Genomic DNA, 19,615 nt, shown 5'->3' with positions numbered 1-19,615 from the left:
CTCTGTTATAGTGGAATGCTAGTGATTCCCAGCACATGGTTTAATGTTTGGGAAATTGAATTCAGCCTCTTTTTGCCTTAAAAAATATCCCCAGCCAGAAACAGTTATTGAATGAAGTAATTACCAGGTCCTTTAACTTGGCTTTTGTTGACCAAAGGGGATGACCTGTCGACGCTGTTAAGAGCAAAGAAAAAAGGAAAAAAAAGACATTATTAATTTGTAAACTTTTAAGAGCCAAGTACTTTAGTTAAATAGGTAGAGATGTCACAATTATTACTTCAGTTTTTTTCAAGCCCAAAGGGGAGTTGAGACTTGGATTGTGATCCCAACTTTTCCACTTTACAGTGAGATCTTAGGCAAGTCACTTAACCATGAGACAGGCCCCAGGTTCATTGTCTAAGAAAATGAAGGTGTTGGGATTGAGTTTACTAGCATTACTGATAAGCAATCTGTTTGACCTTGAGTACATCCTTTTTTCCTCTTTAGGGTACAAAATGGGTGGTTGGATTATATAGTCTCTAAGGAACTTTCTAGCTTAAAGGCTTTGATCATAAAAGCCTTTGGTTTTATAACTATAGTTGCTAAGGCCCACTGTTGTTAGCTCTGGGACCATTACATGTTTATGAATCAGAAACCAACACAAAAAAAAGGTTGGAAGCTGCTGTTTGTCTACTCTCCCTTCTCTCAGCTTCAATTTCCTCTTCTATAAAATGAAAGAATGGGTGGGATGATCCCCTGGTCCTGTTCAATTGTGACAGTCTATACATCTAAATGGATCTTCCCTTCTATGAAAGGGGGATAATAACATCATTTCTGTCCTATCTCACAGCATCTTAGAGGATTAATAAAACATATAGGAATGCAAGAAAAAAGACTATATCTTATTCTTCTAGGTGTCTTTTAATGTACTTAGTAGGAGAAGGATTAAATGTTTAAGAGGAGAAAGGAGACAGAGCTTAAAATATTGGCTGTCTGACAAAGAATCCTGACGCAATTGTGTCCCTCTTCAAGAAAATCCAAATGTATACAAATTGTAGCATTATGGTATGGTTCTTAAAGGAACTTTTTTTTTTTTTTAAGTGAACTCCAAAAGTGCTTTTAAAATGCGATTCAATGTATATACAAAAATTTTTCAGATCATATTCATTGTATAAAGCAAATAATACTGGCAAGCATTTTTATATTAAGTTTATTTGTGGTTTGTTTCCTTTCAGAGGCAGATAAGGAAAATCTGTGATCTAGATTTTGTATGTTAATATGATACTTTAATTTTCCTAAATATACACACATAAATAAAAACTCATCCAGAATAGGGTTGAAAAGTTGGAAGCAAAAAAGACTCAAGAGCTCTTTCTCAGAGGGGAGGCAGCTAGGTGATACAGTGGATAAAACATTAGATCTGGAATCAGGAAGATCTGAGTTCAAATGCAGCCTAAAACAATTACTAGATGTATGACTCAGACAAGTCACTTAACCCTGGTTGTGTCAATTCCTTATTTGTTAAAATGATAATATAGCACCTATCTCCAAGGATTGTTTGTTGTGAGATCAAATGAGATAACTATAAAATGCCTAACATATTATATAGTAAATGCTATAGTTAGATAATAATTATGGAGGATGCTACATTCGAGTACAATGACTTCAGTAAGAAGATACAGATAACAATTTGAAAAAAACAAAAAGTTAAAGGAAAAATTCTGAGTTATAAAGGGTAGTTCTCTGTAAAGGGAGAAAGGGAAAACAGGAGAAATATAGGCAATGAAAAAACAAAAGATATCAAACAAAATCTTTTTTCTAAAAATTGAGAGGATTATTTAGCATAAAGGCAAAAAAAGCATTATTCCTGTCAAAAATCCTGAGATCATGCTTGTATTATAGCACAACACAGTAAGGACTCAGAATCAAGTAAAAGTAAAATTAAGTTCCATATAGTTTGTCAAAGATTTCAGGGAACCAGGTATATTTGAAAAGGTTTCTGTCCAATGCTTCACATAGGAGGCATGTGATATTTGATGGATTTTCATCAAAAGTGATAAAAATAACATTTTGCTGCTTAAAGGGGTTGTAGGGTAAATGCAATTATAAGAAACAGGTTTTTCCCTGATGATGGTGGGTAAATGAGGTGGTATAACCCCTTCCCCCAAAAGGAAGGGCTATTATCAGGAACAAATGAGACAAGGTCTATAAAAGCCTATGTAACTGTTAGCCTTCTGGCTGCTCACATTTGTTTGTAGCTAACAGGCAAAAGACAGGAGGACTAATGATTCATGTCTTTGAGGAAATAAAGTGTCACATGGAGAAAGGATTATACTTTTCCTGCTTAGACACAGGGCAGGATTAGGGGCAGTAAGTGGACCTTACTGTGAGAAAGATTACTGTGAGTGGGGCAGCTAGGTGGCGCAGTGGATAGAGCACCAGCCCTGAATTCAGGAGGACCCGAGTTCAAATCGGATCTCAGACACTTAACACTTCCTAGCTGTGTGACTCTGGGCAAGTCGCTTAACCCCAGCCTCAAAAAAAAAAAAAAAAAAAAAAAAAAAAAAAAAAGAGTACTGTGAGAAAAATAATGGTGCAAAGGAAAACCTTCCTAAGAATGAGAATAGTTAAAGGGTTGTTTTGGCAGGGAGGGACTTCTTCAGCAACAAAAGTGTTCAAAATAAGGCCAAATAATCACTTGTAAATAGGTAGGGGGGGTATTCCTGGTCAGTTAGGAGGCCAAATGGCATTTATTAAATGTTTGTTGTGTGACAGACACTATGCTAAGTGCTGGGGAAACAAAGACAGACAAAAATAGTTTCTGTTCTCAAGGGAGTCATAAAATGTGAGAGAAAACAGGGGGACAGGAGAGAGAGAACATGCAAATAATGTACTAAAAGGTTCTGGTTAGATTACATAACTTTTGAGATCCCTTTACAATTCTGACATTCTGTAATTTTATTATTATAATTCACTCAGATCATATGTCCTCAAAAATCTTTAGTAGCTCCCCATTAACTACTGAATAAAGTTCAAATGCTGTCATTTAAGACCCTCTAAAATCTTGCACCAATCTATATTTTTAGCTCTAACCCTCTTCCCATATATTCCACATGCCTGTCAGTGATACCCTCTGTCAAGCCAAACATCAGAGCCCAAATGCTTCTTTATCCATTTTGTTCCTTGTGCTTAAGGTCCAACTTAAATGAAGTGATCATTTTTCATTTCCTTTTCCAATACATTTTTATTATATTTTCCATTTCTTACATCACCAGAGTATCTCATGTATCCTCCCATTATCTCCTTTTGAGCCATCCCATATGGCTCAAATACTATTTTCAGAAAGGGGAAAAAAAAAAATCACCATAACTGACTGATATATTGAGAAAGTCTGAAAATACAATGTGTAACAGCTATGAATCTTCCATCTTCACCATGGGATGGATTTGGAGGATTATATTTTTTCATTTGAAACTTAGTTGACTTTAAAAAATTTGTTATATTGACTTTTTGGTGTATCATCCTTTCCATTTACTTTGTTGTAATTAATGTATACTATTTCCTTGATTCAGATTACTTTATTCTGCATCAGTTTCCATCTTCCCTGTATATATTATACATATTATTTCTTGCAGCAAAATAATATTCCATCCATGATTTGATTAGTCATTTCCCAATTGGTGAGCATCAATTTTATTATCATTTCTTAGCTATCATAAAAAGTGCTGCTATAATCTGGAATTATGCCCAAAAAGTTATCAAAATGTGCATACTCTTTGACCCAGCCGTACTACTACCGGGCTTATATCCTAAGGAAATACTAAAGAAGGGAAAGGGACCTGTATGTGCCAAAATGTTTGTGGCAGCCCTTTTTGTTGTAGCTAGAAACTGGAAGTTGAATGGATGTCCATCAATTGGAGAATGGTTGGGTAAATTGTGGTATATGAAGGTTATGGAATATTATTGCTCTGTAAGAAATGACCAGCAGGAGGAATACAGAGAGGCTTGGAGAGACTTACATCAATTGATGCTGAGTGAAACGAGCAGAACTAGGAGATCATTATACACTTCAACAATGATACTGTATGAGGATGTATTCTGATGGAAGTGGATATCTTCAACATAGAGAAGAGCTAATCCAACTCCAATTGATCAATGATGGACAGAATCAGCTACACCCAGAAAAGGAACACTGGGAAATGAGTGTAAACTGTGAGCATTTGGTTTTGTTTTTCTTCCCAGATTATTTTTACCTTCCAAATACGATTCTTCCTTTGCAACAACAACAACAACAACAAAATTCGGTTCTGCACCTATATATTGTACCTAGGATATACTATAAGATATTTAATATGTATGGTTACGCCTGCCATCTAGGGAAGGGGGTGGAGGGAAGGAGGGGAAAAATTCGGAACAGAAGGGAGTACAAGGGAAAATGTTGTAAAAAAAAAAATTACCTATGCATATGTACTGTCAAAAAAAGTGTTATAATTATAAAATTAATAAAAAAAAGTGCTGCTATAAATATTTTGGAATATATAGGGACATTTTCCCCCCATATTGGTAGCTTCCTTGGAGTAATGGAGTCTAGTTCAAGGGCATAGATATTTTAGTCATTTTTCTGCATACTTCCAAATTACTTTTCAAAATGGGTTGTACCATTATGCAGTCCCATTATCTACCTGTCTGTCTGCCTATATCAGTGTGCTTACCTTTGTATAGTCCTTTCATAGAGGTAACATTCTTGCCATATTTTGTCATTTTTGCCAATTTTCAGGGCATGAGAAGAATCACGGTGGTTTTATTTTTCATTTTTCTTATTACTCATGATTTGGAGCATTTTAAAAATGAGGTTATGGATATTTTTCAGTTTTTTAAAGAAGTGTTTATTCATATTCTTTGACCATTCATTTATTGGGAAATAATTATTAGAAAGTGTGTGTGTGAATATAAATATACATGGCAAAGGAGAGCAGACAAGGAGAGACGGTATATAGCTTGAATACCAAATCTATTTCTTTTGTGTTCTAAATTTAGTTAGATTATAGCTGTAAATATTATCTTCTGATTATTATTTTATTTCTTCTGGATTTGCTGTGATTTCACCCTGCTGCTCACCTGCCACTTTATTGACTTAATTTTTTAAAAAATTCAGATTATGTGAAGGTTTATCAATTTTATTAATCTTCTCAAAGAAATCAGTTTTTAGTTTATGTCATTTCTGTGAAGTTTCTTGCTTCCAATGTATTTCCTCTTTTACTTATCCTCTTCGGTGCATATTTAAAAATTTTTTAATTTAAAAAATGCATGTTTAGTTCATTAATCCTTTTTTTTTTTTTTTTTTTTAATGTAGGACTTAATGGCTATGATTTCCCCCCAGACTGCCTTACCTGAATCCCAGAAATATTACTATGCTGTTTTATCATGATCATTTTTTAAATGTCATTAGTTATTTGTCTGATTTGTTCTTTGATCTTCTCATTATTTAAGACTTTCCTGTCAATTCTCCATTTGGGTCTACAATCAATCCCTGAATCAATCTTTGCTTTTATTGTATGATGGTATAAAAAAGGATTAATTATCTTTGCCTTTTTATTTTTTTACTGCCCTAGTATATTAAATTTTTTGTAAAAGTTCCATATAGTTCAGAGAAACATATATTTCCTTAGACTGATCCATTTAGAAGACATGTCTTTTAACTGTATTTTCTATAGAAATTTGTTCAGTACCATATTTTCCTTTTGTTTATCTTTCAGTTAGACTTGTCTACCACAGAGAGATTGTAGTCTCCTGTTATATATCATGTTATTGTATATATGTTATATATATGTTATTGTGTCTTCTTATAGCTCAGATGTTTTCCTTTATGAATTTGGATAATAAGACATTTGAAGTTCATATTTTAAGTTCATGATTAATATTGGTTTGTTGCCTATAGCTCCTTTAGGCAAAATATGGTCTCCTTACTTATTCTTTTTATTTATTTGAATTTTTTTGCTTTGTTTGATAACATGATGTGAAATCTTGTTTTCTTGGATTCACTTGATGCATAAGTTTTTTGTTTATGTTTTTATTTTTTAAATTTGTTTCTCAAAAATATCAAGTTGTAGAGTTTAAATTTCTTATCCAATCTCTCTCTCTCTTTTTTGTTTGTTTATTGGAATGTTTAATCCATTCACCTTTTTTTTTTTTTTTTTTACATTTGGAACTCAGGTCCTCCTGATTTCATTTAGTGCTCTCTCCAGTACATCATCTAGCTGCCCAAATCCATTTACTTTTAAAGTTAAAGGGTTAGGTTTACATTTTCCTTCATTTGTCTCTAATTAAAAAAAAAAATTTCAATTTATTGTCTTTTCCCATCTATTTAAAATACAATTATCAAGTTCCTTCAGTTATTTTACTTTAATCTTTTAAGGTGGGTCTGTTATCATTGGCTTTTTCCCACTAATCTTTGACCCCTTCTTTTCATTTGTTACTTTTTCCTTTTAGGGTTTTATTAATTTTTTTTTCTCTCCCTCTTTTATCTGGTTATATATTTCCTTCCACCTCTTTTTTTCTTTTCCATCAAATATATTCCCTCTTCAGCACGTCCAATTCATTAGATTTTAAAATTTCACAATTTTGTCCCTTTTCCAAAGATAATTTATCTTTTCTTTCCGTTTACTCTAAACTCTCATTTTCTAATTTATAACACCCTATAATTGTCTGGAGTCTGTCTTTTCTCTGTATTGTTCCTGAAATCAAAGTTTCTAAATTCTAAGATTTCCTCTTTAGGTATTTTCTGCCCCTCCTGCTAGGTTAGCATAAGTAAACTTTTCCAATGTGTCTCCCAGAATAATATCAATTGCCCCAAAGGTTACAACTTCTCCTCTAGGACAAGTAGGCTTTTCAAGAACCAAATCCCTTAGGATTCATCTAGAATTAGGTTCCTATCTGCCTCCACAGAGCATCTCTTCACCCATAACACTGATTCAGTGGAATCCTTTCCAGTCTTCAAAGGCATCCCTTCTCCCCCCTCTCATCCATTCCCTGTAGGTTCATTTCTTTCTGGGGTCAGAGAGGTGACCTTTCCTCATTGCCAGTCCCTGATCAGACCCTGATACATCACTATCTCTCTATTTCCTGCTTATCTTTCCATTTTTATGTACCCTCCCCACTCTCTGACCTATAAAAAGTACTGCCTCATCTGTAAGCAGAGTAACACAAGATTCTATCTATAGTCACCCTGTCCACTTTATTGTTACTTCTACTAGATTTCCATCTTGATTCCTGTCTTTTTGTGTACATTCAGAAAGAAGTCTCTTACTGGTTTTTCTGTTGTTACTACTGTTCTTGTTATTTTTGCCTATTCTTTTTATTGAGTGCTGAATTTCTGTTGTCTGGAATGTTTTAGAAATAAACTGCAGGTTTTTTTTTTTTTTAATATTTCAAACTCTTCTTTATTATTTATATTTTTCTTCTGTATGGTTAAGCTTATATTTGCTGTATAGCTCAACCTTGGTTGTACCTGAGATCCAAAGCTCTTTTAACACATTATTCCATTCTTTCCTTTTTCTAGTAGATATAGAATAGTCTTGTTTTATTTGAATGTCCTTTCCTTTGTATTTGATGGTCTTTCTCCTGATGGTTTGCAGTACATATTGTTTCTGAACTGAATTGTTAAATTTAACCACTATGTTTCTTGAAATTTTTAGCTATGGGTTTTTTTCTGGAGGCAATCTGGGGAATTCTAGTTTATTATAATTTCTTCAAAAATGCTATGATTTAGTTGGTGTAGGTACCTTGCCCCATTCCTTCCTTTTCAGTAAATTTTAAGAGGATCTTTGGTTTATAGTAGTAGTCCTATTACCTATTGGCCAATATTTTGGTGATCAGCCTCTTCAAACTGAGCTAGGCTACTCCTAAGACAATGAATGATGCACAGTCTACTGCAAAGCCCATACAATTTTCCAGATTATCAGGATCTTCACTCTTTTGACAAAAATTTCCTGAATTCAATGTAAAAAAGAAGCAGAATGAAGAAGTGGTAGTGGGAAAGACTGCTGACTAGGAATTAAGAGATGTGTTCGATACTGTCTAGTTGTGTAATTTAACTAAATAACTCAACTTTCTGGAGATTTTGTTTCCACATCGATAAATTTGAAATGATAACAGCACGTGAACTATCTATTTGTTGCAGCTACTGAGAAGAAAAGTGCTTTGTTTACTTTAAATAATTATGTAAGAATTAAAAAGAGCTTTATACCAGAGTCACATATTGAGGAAGATCACTGGAAAAGAATAAAAATGATTACAAGAAAATTTCCAGAGTATGAATAATTGTTGTTCCAGTAACAAGTCCTTTATGATATGAGGTTATGAATCATCAAGATATGAAAGTGATATATATATATATATATATATATATATACATATACATATGACAAAAATAACCCATAAAAATATACAATTTTTCTATTCTGGGGGGGTCAAGAAATATGCAACATTTATATTAATGACCCATGTAATATCTAGTAACATAAGAGAACATGGAAGAACAGCTAATAGCTGTCACCACTAACTGCATACCACCACCTCCACCACCATCAGTCAATCCTTCTATGGATGGCTTGGACAATCTCATTTTTGATTGTCTACAGCATCAAGTTCAAATCTCCTTAACCTTAAGTAGCCTGGTTTTCAAAGCCCTTTTCAATCATGACTTTAATCTATTTTTCCGTCCCCCCCGCCCCCCCATATGTGGCAAAGCCTCTGAGAACCACTGGAGAAGTCAGTCAATACATCAACAGGCATTTATCAAACACTTATTATATGCAAGGCACACCCAGCAAGCGCTGGGAACACAAAGACAAGCAAATAGATTTCAGTGGGAGGCATTGGCAGGGTAAGGCTTAAAAATACATAAGTTATATCATTGCTGTAGGGTGTAACTGGCATTCATAGAATGCAAATAAAGATCCAGGGTTCTAGTTTCAATACTACGCTTCATAGTTATGTATGTGTGTGTGTGTGTGTGTGTGTATATATATATATATATATATATTTTTTTTTTTTTTTTTTACACAAAACCATAATATCAAGTTTTAGAGCTGGTAAGGACCTGAGAAGTGATTAAATCTGAACCCCTTCACGTTACAGATGAGAAAACTGAGGTAAGAACTAAGTGGTATGACCAAGATAATGCAGATAATAAATGGATGAAGTTATCTTAAAAATCACAACCCATCAATAGAATTTCCTCTGTTCATCTGAATATATCTACTTCAAAGGAGATTCATTAATAAATCAAGGTAGTATCAACATTTTGGAGTATCCTTGATATGAAGAAGTGAAAATGAAACCAATTATTAAGAAACCTTAACTGGGATCTGAGAGAGAACCATTCATTCATTACCCAGGAGCTGGCTTTTTCTGCATGATTCGACTAGGTGGCTGTGGAGGCAGAGGTGGTGGGGTGGACTTGGCCTGTAGGGCTGTTGCATGGGGTGGCTTAGACTGCTGCTGGTTCAAGGCCTCGATCACACTGGCTGTTTTTGCCACAGGAGGTGGTGGTGTTGTAGTCAGGGGGATCTACTGGGCAAAAATGAGACAGAAAAAGAATACAAGAAGTCGAAATCAGTCTCTAAAGTACTGTACTTCTCACCTCCATTGTGTCTTGGAAAGGGAAGAACCTCTTTTTTTCTTCTGCCCTAACATTTTTCCTAAGGAGGAAAAACATGTACTGTTTTATTGTTATTTTTAGAGGAGAAAAAAAAAAAAACACATTAAAAGGTAAGGAACAAGGGAGTAGAAATAATTTTAATCGAATAAGGAGAACACAATTCAAAAACTTACACTAAGCTTGTTTCCATCAGTCAATGGTAAACTGAGAGAAGCAGCCACTTTTAAGTCAATAGAATGTTAGGCCTTTTCTTTCAATCAGGACCAGTGGAAATAGCATTAAGTTAGAAGGGAGGAGACTTAGATATCTGTTCTTGACTGGATGGAGATTTTGGGCAAATGAGTCCAATTTTCTGTCTTACTTTATTCATTTTTTGAATAAGCAAGATGCAACCCACCCAATTTTCTTCTGAGAAGTATAAGACTAAGGAAATGAATTAACAGATATTTTTAGAAAAAAATAAGTGTTATTTAAATGTAAAAGATTCTCATCTTTATTTCCTTTTCAAAAGACACTTAGGTAAGTAGGAGGAACAGTTAAATTTTAAATAGTGATATTAATATTCACATTTCCTGCATCACAGTTAAAAAGCACAGAAAGTGCTTTGTAAAACTTATTTGTCTATATAAATGTCAGTTATTATTATTTTAAGTCCTGGGGTTTCTCTCTCATATGATTCAGAGAGGATGAGAAATTTCAGTTTGCCAGGGGGACAAGGCAGGATACATAAGGTAAGGAAATAGCCTATGGCAAATAATTTTATAGAGTAAAAGATGAAAAGCCAAAAGGCTGGAAGTGGGAGTGCTGTCGGTGAGGCCTCTGCCATGGTTAGGCCACTGAAGAAGGGATTTAGTGACATTTTAGCTCCAGGGCTTGATATTTGGTATTAAACTTCATTCTAAGGTGTGGGCTTTCCCTTAATTCTAATTAATTAAGTATACATATGGTCCAAAGTCCTCTAAGCCAGAGGAACATAAAAATAACATTCATTAAATGAATTTAAAAAGTACTGGGAACATTCCTTTCTCCTATATCTGAGATGTAATTATAGATGTGTACACATTTTGTTGGCACATTTTGCTAAGTGGGCTATTCCAGACCTTGAGATGAAAACAACTCCAGTCTGTATTTAGAATGTCAAAGAAAACACTATTCTATCATCCCTATTTCAACAGGAAGTTGGGATGTGGCAAGTTCCAATGACATGGTGGCTATTAGGATAAGGAGAGGATGGTGATGGGAAGAGACATTAACACACCATACATAATCATCCAGGTAAACCCACTTAAATCAACTGCACCATAGGGCTGCAGCATTTTCTGAATATAACAGTATTACTAAAGATCATTGAAACCATTAATTGGCCAAAGGAAGACTGAGGATGATTTTTATCATTAGAGGGAGAAAATACTTTTAAATATAGAGGAAGAAATTAAAAAAGGAAGATAAATTACATAATAATTCCCAGAGAGAAGTACTGGGGTTGGAGAAAACTTAAAAATTATGTCATTGGAGTGGGGGGTGGGGGGGAAGAAGGAAAGAAAGGTTGCTTTAAGAAACTGACTTTTCATATTCTCTGTCACTGGAATTGGTTAACAACCTTTCCACTCAGATCTCATAGTGTACTTTGTTCTTTCTGCACTTTTCAAAATTTACGGTGTCTATCTTTGTGTCTTACTCCCTATTTGATTCTAAGCTCCATGAGGAACGACAAGGCTCTTTCTCAACAAAACTTTGTATCTCCCTTCCTAGTTCCCTCCGTGTATCAAACAGTGCTCTGCACACAGTAGGTGACTAATCAATGTTTATTGAATAAACGAATGAATGAACGGTATGATTCTGGGCACATTATTATACACCAAAGGACTGATTAAATTTCTCTCTCCCCTTGTAATCATGTACCATGCTTTTTTGTTGGCTAAGTGTAATTTCCCTTGTTTTCCTCCTTCAAGGAGGTCTGTCCCCTGCCATACAGAGTTACTGAGCAGAATGGCAACAGAAGGAAGAATGAAAAACGTACTCGTAGATGTCACTCGAAGAGGGGGCAGCGGTGGATGGATAGCTGGCGGATCTGACGAAGATCGCTGCCTGCTTACACTGTCCACACTTAAAGAATTTGTCTTCCACGAGGTGTTAGCTGAGGAGGTTGTCTGAACACCAGTGCCCAGGATGGGAGGCTGAACTAAACCCACACACGGACACACACAGAAACAAAACAAAAAATACCATATTATTGATCCTCCCTTCCAAAATGCCATCAACACCTGTGAAGGCTATAGAAGACCTTGTGCCCTTGTCAAGTGGTAAGAAATCATCATTCTTCAGAAACAAAAGTTCAAGGGAACAAGTAAAAAAATCTGCCTCTTGTTTTTTATTTTTGTTTTTTACCATAGGGACAGATATGAAATGAAAAATATTTCAGGGAAAATGCAGAGCAAATTTTTTGGTTCTGTCTTATAGATGCACTACTCTGAGAGGGCTGGGGATGGAATAGCACCTCCCCCCAAACTTTTTTGAGGGGGTCTATGATAGCATTCTCCTTCCCAGATGAGCCACTGCCAACAGTCTTTCTCATACCGAGAGTTTGTATTATTTCTGAACAAAGAATGAATTCCTCAAATGGAAGTGGGAGGCAAATATACAGAGTAGAGATCAAAGATTCATTCAATTCATTCTTCAAATGACATTTATAATAATAAGTACCTTAAGTGTGCACAGCATGGAACTAGGTATTTTTAGCACTGTGCCCTAAGCACATGGCCTCAGAGGACACAAATAATTTGGAAAAACAAACAAACAAACAAGCAAACAAAAAACCAGCTAGAGATCTAGAAACTGAAAGGGATAACTATGAGAATGCACTTTAGGATTTCATACTAGAAATAAGCTTCACCTCCTGCTGGGTAATGAGGAGGAAGCTTTAGAAGGTTCCTTGAGTCTCTATATGTAAAACCTACTGCCATATAAGGCCAACTCCTTTTCTCCTTTTAACATCCTGTTTACTAATAAGAACCACTTCAGGTAAAATGTATGCATTCTTCAGGGACAGATTCCAAGAGAGGTCATGGGCTTAACAACAGATGAACAACATGGGAATGGGTGGTGAGTATGAAATGTCAATTTGCACAAAAAATAAGTATACATTATTTATCATTATAAGTTAATTAATTTTAATTACAGAAAGAGTATTAATAGGAGAAAATGTGGGGGAATCCATAAAACATGGATGCTTAGGAACTGGCAAAGCAGAAAAGAAACTGTGAAAAGTGGTTGGAAGACCTGTACTTAAATATGACCTCAGATGCTTTTTAATTCATTTGCTTAAGTTTTCTCATTTTCAAACAGAGAATAATAATTGTAGAACCCACAGATTCAATTACAAAAATACATTTTACAATTCTTAAAACATGATATAAATGTCATATATTATTCATTATTCTTCTCTATATCCCACCAAAGAAAAATATAAAAGCTTGAGAATGTTTCTTATTCTTGTAGACTGACTTTTCTCACACCAATATGTACCCCATCAATGAAAGTCTCCTATGAGATGGGATGGCCACATCATTTTAGCTCTGTGATTTAGAAAAAAAAAAAATATTCAAAGCACATAACCAATGCTTGAAAAGGGGAAATGGAGAAGGAGATCCGGGTTTTCCTAGGGAAGAACCCCATTTGCAATTCTTCTGACAATAATTTATAGTCCTAGAAGAATGTTGGTTGGGCTTCATCGGGGGATTTACTGGAGCTATGTGAGATAAGGTGAATGGAATGAATGAACCACTAGAGGGAGTACGCACACAGATGAGTTCAAAGACTACTTGGAGTACTGAAGTATGGTTAGGGTGCCATGTCAATCACCAGGCTCAGGGGATACCCTTGGGAATGAGAGACCCGGAGTCTAGCTTCTGTGTCCTATACCTGCTGCTGAGCTTGTGTACAAGGCTACTTGGTGAAGGAGTAATTTAGAGAGTACAGATTGAAGGTCATTAGGGAGCAAACAATAATGAACTGTATCTCAAGGGAAAGTGATTAATCAATTTCTGTCAGAAACAATTTGAGGAAAAGACAGTGTTAGCCAAAAACTCCCTTCGGACACCTATTGCTTTTCTGGACTTGCCCTCATTTCCCCCCTTGCCTGGTGACAACCCTTTCTCAATATTGTCACCTTCGTGGGAATAGTTGCTAATTCTTCCCTTTTTATCACTCAGAACTTTCTTATATATACCTCGAGTATCACCAACATGAATAAGACCCCAGGAAATCTGATTGTATTTTCTGCTTTGATAACATACCATCTGCTGATAGTGAACATATGCCATCAAGTTCAAGGTCCTTAGGTACAAAACCATTACATGGTCCTTTCATCCATACTCGTTATTGAGGGGATGAGCTAGATCAAGGATTATTAAATAAGGGTCCATGAAGTTGTTTTAGAAATTTTTTTTTCCTTTTTGATTATTTCAATGTTCCTATTTTTAGATGAGGAAACTGAAACAGACAGAGGTTAAGTGGCACACCTAGATGTGTCTGAGGCTGGATATGAATTCATATTTCTGAGATTCCAGGTCTAGCTGTCTTTTGATGTTGTTGTTGAGTCACTTCAATCATACCTAACTTTTTTTGTGACACCATTTGGGGTTTTCTTGGCACAGATATTGGAGGGGTTTTCGATTTCATTCTACAGGGCATTTTACGGATGAGGAAACTGAGGCAAACAGAGTAAAGTGACTTGCCTAGTGTCACACAGCTAGTGAGTATCTTAGACCAGATCTGAATTCAGGAAGAGGAGTCTTCCTAACTCCAGGTATAGTATTCCATCCACTTCCAAGTAAATGTCTGATTAAAAAAAGACTACCTCTGGGTTAGAAGAAGCAAATGGAAAACATGCCATTTATTTCCTTTATATCTAAAGAGACCAAAGAGAGAGAGAGTACTAAACTGATAATAGATGCGCCGTACTTAAGGAATAACATCAAATATAATTATAAACTGCCATATTCATCACACCAGGAAATATTCACTTTCTACCTAATTTACCAACCATATTTCCCATGTCAAGAGCTACATAAATACATGAATTTATTTTTATTTTGGAGTGATTATGAAACTGAAGCACTATGTAAATGTGCTGTTGTTATGGTGATGATTTCACAGATTCTACTAAAGCCAGTAGCTTAAGGGAGATCTTAGCTGTACTCAGGGGTAACATGATTGAGAGGAATGATCACCTGATGTGAAACAAAGGACCCAAGTCTGATGTACAGTTTTGCTATATATAATCTATTTGATTTTGAGCATTTTATTTGCTTCCTTGAGGCCTCAAGTTCCCCAATCTGTAAAATGACATGGTTATTAAACTAGACTACTTCTAAAGTCCCTTTGAAGCTCTCAGTATTATGGTCTTTTTTTCTTAGTTTTCATATGCTACCAAAGGGTCTTCTAATTCCTTTTGGCTTCTTCACAAAACATCAGGAGTCTTGGTGTACCAATGGAATACTTCTTGAATACTTTCAGTCACTGGTTCTCCAACGTGGACTTGCCAGGGCAGCAACACAACTGAACCTGCTGCTATCAAAGCCTAAATATGACTGCTTACATTTCCCCATAAGAACAGGTCTTCTGTCTTGTTCTTAATTCTGTCTGTTCTTTCTGACTTCCAGGGTCAAAAGTATTCTGAGTTAGAGGAGTAATCAGAGACATCCAGAATATTAGAAAATATATCTGGGAGGCAGCTAGGAGGTACAGTGGATAGAAAGAGAGAGAGAGAGTGTGTGTGTATAAAAATCTGGATACTATAGGTTATGTGCACAGAAGATAAGGAAAAAAGGGAAAGAGAAAAAGAATGTAAAGAAAAATATGAGAGAAGGAAGAAAGGGAGAAAGGAAGGAAAAGGGAAGGTGAAGAAAGAAGGGGAGGAAGAAAAGAGAGATACTAAAAGTGTTCCTCTGTTGACAGTTATGTCATCAATTGCCCATATCAATGTTATGTTCGGATGGATGACATAGGTTACTCTCACCTTTCTACCCTAATCACAAATGTGTAATCCTTTTGCTCAATAAAAGGCAAATTCCACCACACTTTGGCATCATGAAATAGCAGAACAAATTACAAAAAAATGGACTTAAGTGTGAGACAAGCTAGGTTCAAATTCTGAACTCTGGGATTTAGTGGCTACATGATCTAGTTTAAGTCACTTAACCTCTCTCAGAGTCTCAATCTCCTCTGTAAAATGGTGGGTAATATTTTTGCTACCTACCTTACAAAGGAAGAATCAAATGAGACAACATTTCATAATCACAGGAAACTACATGAGTCTTAGCAATAGTTACCTTAAAACAACTCAAATAAAAAAAAAAATCTTTTCTGATATTTCTATTTGTCATCAACTACAAAACAATGTTCCAAAGCAAAACATTAACCCTTTTGTACCCATTTCTCCCAATACATTTTTCTACTTTCCAGCTTAGTACCTTTGCCAATATTCCGGGGAGGTAGAGGGGGTGCGGTGGACTGTGAAGGTGGGGGGCTGCTGCTGAGGATGGTTCCGTAGGTCTCGTTTTGCAGAATGCTAGGCATAAAGCCTCTCTGTTTGTCTTTAGCGATGTTAGCAGCATCTCTAGCCAAAGATGCAGCATTCGACTGGTGCTGGCTGGAACCCAGTTGATAAAAACTGACGGGCCTTTCCTCTCGCCGATTGGGGCTGGGCTGCTAAAGGAACCCCAAAACAGAGGTGTCCACGTTGGTGATATTTAATATTCCCTTTTTATTACTTCTTTTTTTGGGGGAGAGGGGAAAGAATTCACCTATAACACATCATCTTGAATACAGACACAATTTTCATTCCACCATGTACACTGGGATAGATCTCAAATCTTATCCCCTTTCTCTATCTCCCAATCCTCCCCTTCAAAAAAGTCACTTCATACCACATTCTTTGTGAAGAAAGTTCAATGACTGGCACTTCCCCTCACCAGTGAAGTACTCACGCTATTCTTCTCTAGTAAACAATGCAGAGTGTAGGAATTGAGTTGACTTACTACCATTTAACCTGAGTGATTTTGAACAAGTCCTTTCTCTCTTTGGGTCTCATTTTCTCCATCTGTAAAATGAAGGGATTATATCTAAATCTCTAAAAAGTCCCTACAAAATTCAGTTTGATGATCCAAATACTTGCCCTGCTCCCTTCCATGACATGCCCTATCATGAATAATGAGACAAAGGTTATGATTGATGTTTTCTTCCTGTCTGAATCAGAGGCAGTCTTGTTGAGGCTTTAGAAATCAGTTATCCATATGGAACTTGGCCCTGAGGCTACAATATCTGGTACTACTTTATATATGCTTTACAAAAATTAAAGCATTCAAATAGAATGGGGAGGCCCAGGAGACAGCTAGTTTTCCTTCACTGGATAATCTCCCAAAAGGGGTGGGAGGATGACTGGTTAGAGGGGATTCCTGTTCATTAATGGGTAGGACTAGAAGACTTCTGTGCTCTAAGATGCCATGACAGATGCACACCCAAAATACCAAAAAGTCACCTTACTGTGGTGAATATTCTGTAGCATATAATCTAATGGAAACATACTGAATAGGGAAGAACAGTTCCAACTGAGTAGAATTCATGAAGTATTTCCCATCAGAATAAGCTCTGTTTCATCTGGAAGAAACACTTTTATCCATAGGTTATATTACTCTTTACTCTGAATATAATATTGAAGGAAATAGGGAATATTCTGGTGGGATATATCTTACCACCTTTCTTCTTGCCTATTGTAATAATTTTATCTGACCTCCTAGACCTCTCTCCTTCTTACAATTCATCTTTCAGACAGCTTCTAGTATCATCATCCTAAGGCACAGGTCTATGTTCTCCTAAATCTTCCATGGTCTCCAATTTCCTCTAGGACAAAATACTCCTCACTCTGCTAATTAAGTTTCTCCATGATATCTCATTAGTCTATCTCTCCAACCTTATTTCACATTTCTCCTTTTCAAGAAAGCTCCTGGCTGTTCCCAATCTAGTTCTGTACTGCTTTGCCAGCTTCACATATTTGCTCAAATTATCTTCCTAGTCTGAATCATAAATCACTTCCTCTTCCCTGCCTGATGAAATCCCTTTTCTTCCATCAAGGTCCTGCTCTAGAGTCCAATATTCACATACAGCAATTGTTTATTAAATGCTGTTAAACTGAACTGGAGCTGATGCCAAAAACCTATGCTTTTCAAAATGAGAACACTGTAAGAAGTTATTTCCCATTCCCCAACTTTGACACTGGTCCTCACATTAATGCATGGCATGTTTATTATCACCTTGAGTCTTAAAAAAATTAGGGGAATAGCTGCTATAAATAGATTAGAAGTTAGCCAGGCAGGATGACACAGTGAGTGAACAAGGGTCAGAGGTCAAGAGCCAAGTTCAAATTCTAGATCTTTCAGGTGAAATCCCTCTCCTCAAAAAGCCCTTGGTACCTCTCTTCTCACAAAGAATCTCAGTGTTGAGAGGAATTTCAAAGGCTACCTAGTCATACGAGTCTCCTCTATAAGTACCTGTAGCCTTTGCTAGAATGCCTTTATTCTAGCAGTGAGGGGGAATTCACTGTCTCCTGAAATGATGCATTCCGTGTTGGAAAAGCTCAAAATTTCATTAAGCCTAAATTTTTTCTTTTAAAAATCCTACCCAGTGTTTCTGGTTCTACTGTCTGAGGTCAAGAAGACCAAATGTAACTCATTATCCATGGGACAGCCTTCCAAATGGAGCTATATAAACTATTTGAAAAAATAGGGGATGAAGGATGTCCTACCAAACTCCTTTTATGACACAGATATGGTACTGATACCTAAACCAGGTAGATCTGAAAACTGAGAAAGAAAACTATAAAATGAGAAACCTGAAATTCAACACAATATTCTAAATATGGCCTGAATCAAACAGGCCACAGGAGAGAGGGACTAAGTCCCCTCCTAAGTCTTGAACACTAAACTTTTAACCTACCCCAAGAACCCCTGGCTTTCTCATGTGTCTTATCACATTGCTGAGTAGGTTTTAGTTGCTTTGTAAACAAAATAAGGGTAGAGATTTAGACTGGATGAATTTTAGGATTCTTTTCAGTTTTAAAATTAAATGTTTTCATAATTCTATGTAACTCTTAAATATGAACAGGATCACAATTGACCAAAGGGAAAACCTACCTTAAATAACAATTAAAGTGGCCATTATTGTCACTAGATAAAAAGGAATACTTCAAATACCTTCCCTTATATCATAAAGTTAACAGTAGAATATGATTAAAAGATTAACTAGTTAGAAATTAAATAAGGGGTGGGAAGGAGAGAGAGAGTATATAGGAAAGAATCCCACATCTCCTGGCTTCAGAGAAAATAATAAACAAGCTCCATTTTTCTTTCTTCACATCAGCCTCCTATAATTATAGAGTAGGATCCAAATCTCTCTGAATGAAGTGGATCAAAAGCTTTTCAGGATTGTACAATTTGGTACTTATCACCCAATACAAACCTGTAATTTTTCATCCACGTCATCATCGCTTTCATCTAGGTCTTCATGGAGCAATCGCCATTCATATTCCACATGAACATGAGAATTAAACCTCCCAGATAATGCTTGAGTAAGCTAGGAAAAATAAAGATGGAGGTTAATCACATTGCTTTTGCAATGCATGCAAAAATGCATGCAGAACTATAAAATGTCATTTTAAAGATTGTCAGAAACAAACTTAACCTCTCATACAAAGGACCCTCTCCCAGTCCCTACCCCACACATTTTCCTTTATACAACTACAACAACTACTATTTTGTTTCAAAAATAAAAACCTATTCCTTTCTGCAGAGAAGATTGTGTCAATGCTCAGTTCTAGCTTTTAAGAATAATGCCTATCTCCAATAACCAAATGGTCAAAATATACAAACAGGCAATTCTCAAAAGAAGAAAGGCAAAATATTAACAATCATATTATTT

At 35.8% G+C, this 19,615-nt stretch overlaps 1 protein-coding gene across 2 annotated transcripts in view; it reads right to left on the bottom strand.

Annotated features, from left to right (window-relative positions):
* The window catches only part of ASAP2 (ArfGAP with SH3 domain, ankyrin repeat and PH domain 2), a 261,971-nt gene that overhangs the window by 17,412 nt on the left and 224,944 nt on the right, over positions 1–19,615 (bottom strand). Inside the window, exons 21-25 of one of the 2 annotated variants that reach the window (XM_074288099.1) lie at positions 19,157–19,270; positions 16,114–16,348; positions 11,638–11,822; positions 9,374–9,549; positions 125–174 (exon numbers count right to left, since the gene is read on the bottom strand). In XM_074288099.1, the coding sequence (XP_074144200.1) occupies positions 125–174; positions 9,374–9,549; positions 11,638–11,822; positions 16,114–16,348; positions 19,157–19,270 (760 nt within the window). Of the gene's footprint in view, positions 1–124; positions 175–9,373; positions 9,550–11,169; positions 11,823–16,113; positions 16,352–19,156; positions 19,271–19,615 lie in introns of those variants that run through there. The other variant, XM_074288098.1, reaches the window with a different exon arrangement.

The sequence above is a fragment of the Sminthopsis crassicaudata genome, chromosome 2 (genome assembly GCF_048593235.1).
Source record: "Sminthopsis crassicaudata isolate SCR6 chromosome 2, ASM4859323v1, whole genome shotgun sequence".
Classification (NCBI taxonomy): Eukaryota; Metazoa; Chordata; class Mammalia; order Dasyuromorphia; family Dasyuridae; genus Sminthopsis; species Sminthopsis crassicaudata.
This window is presented reverse-complemented; position numbering and strand designations above follow the sequence as displayed.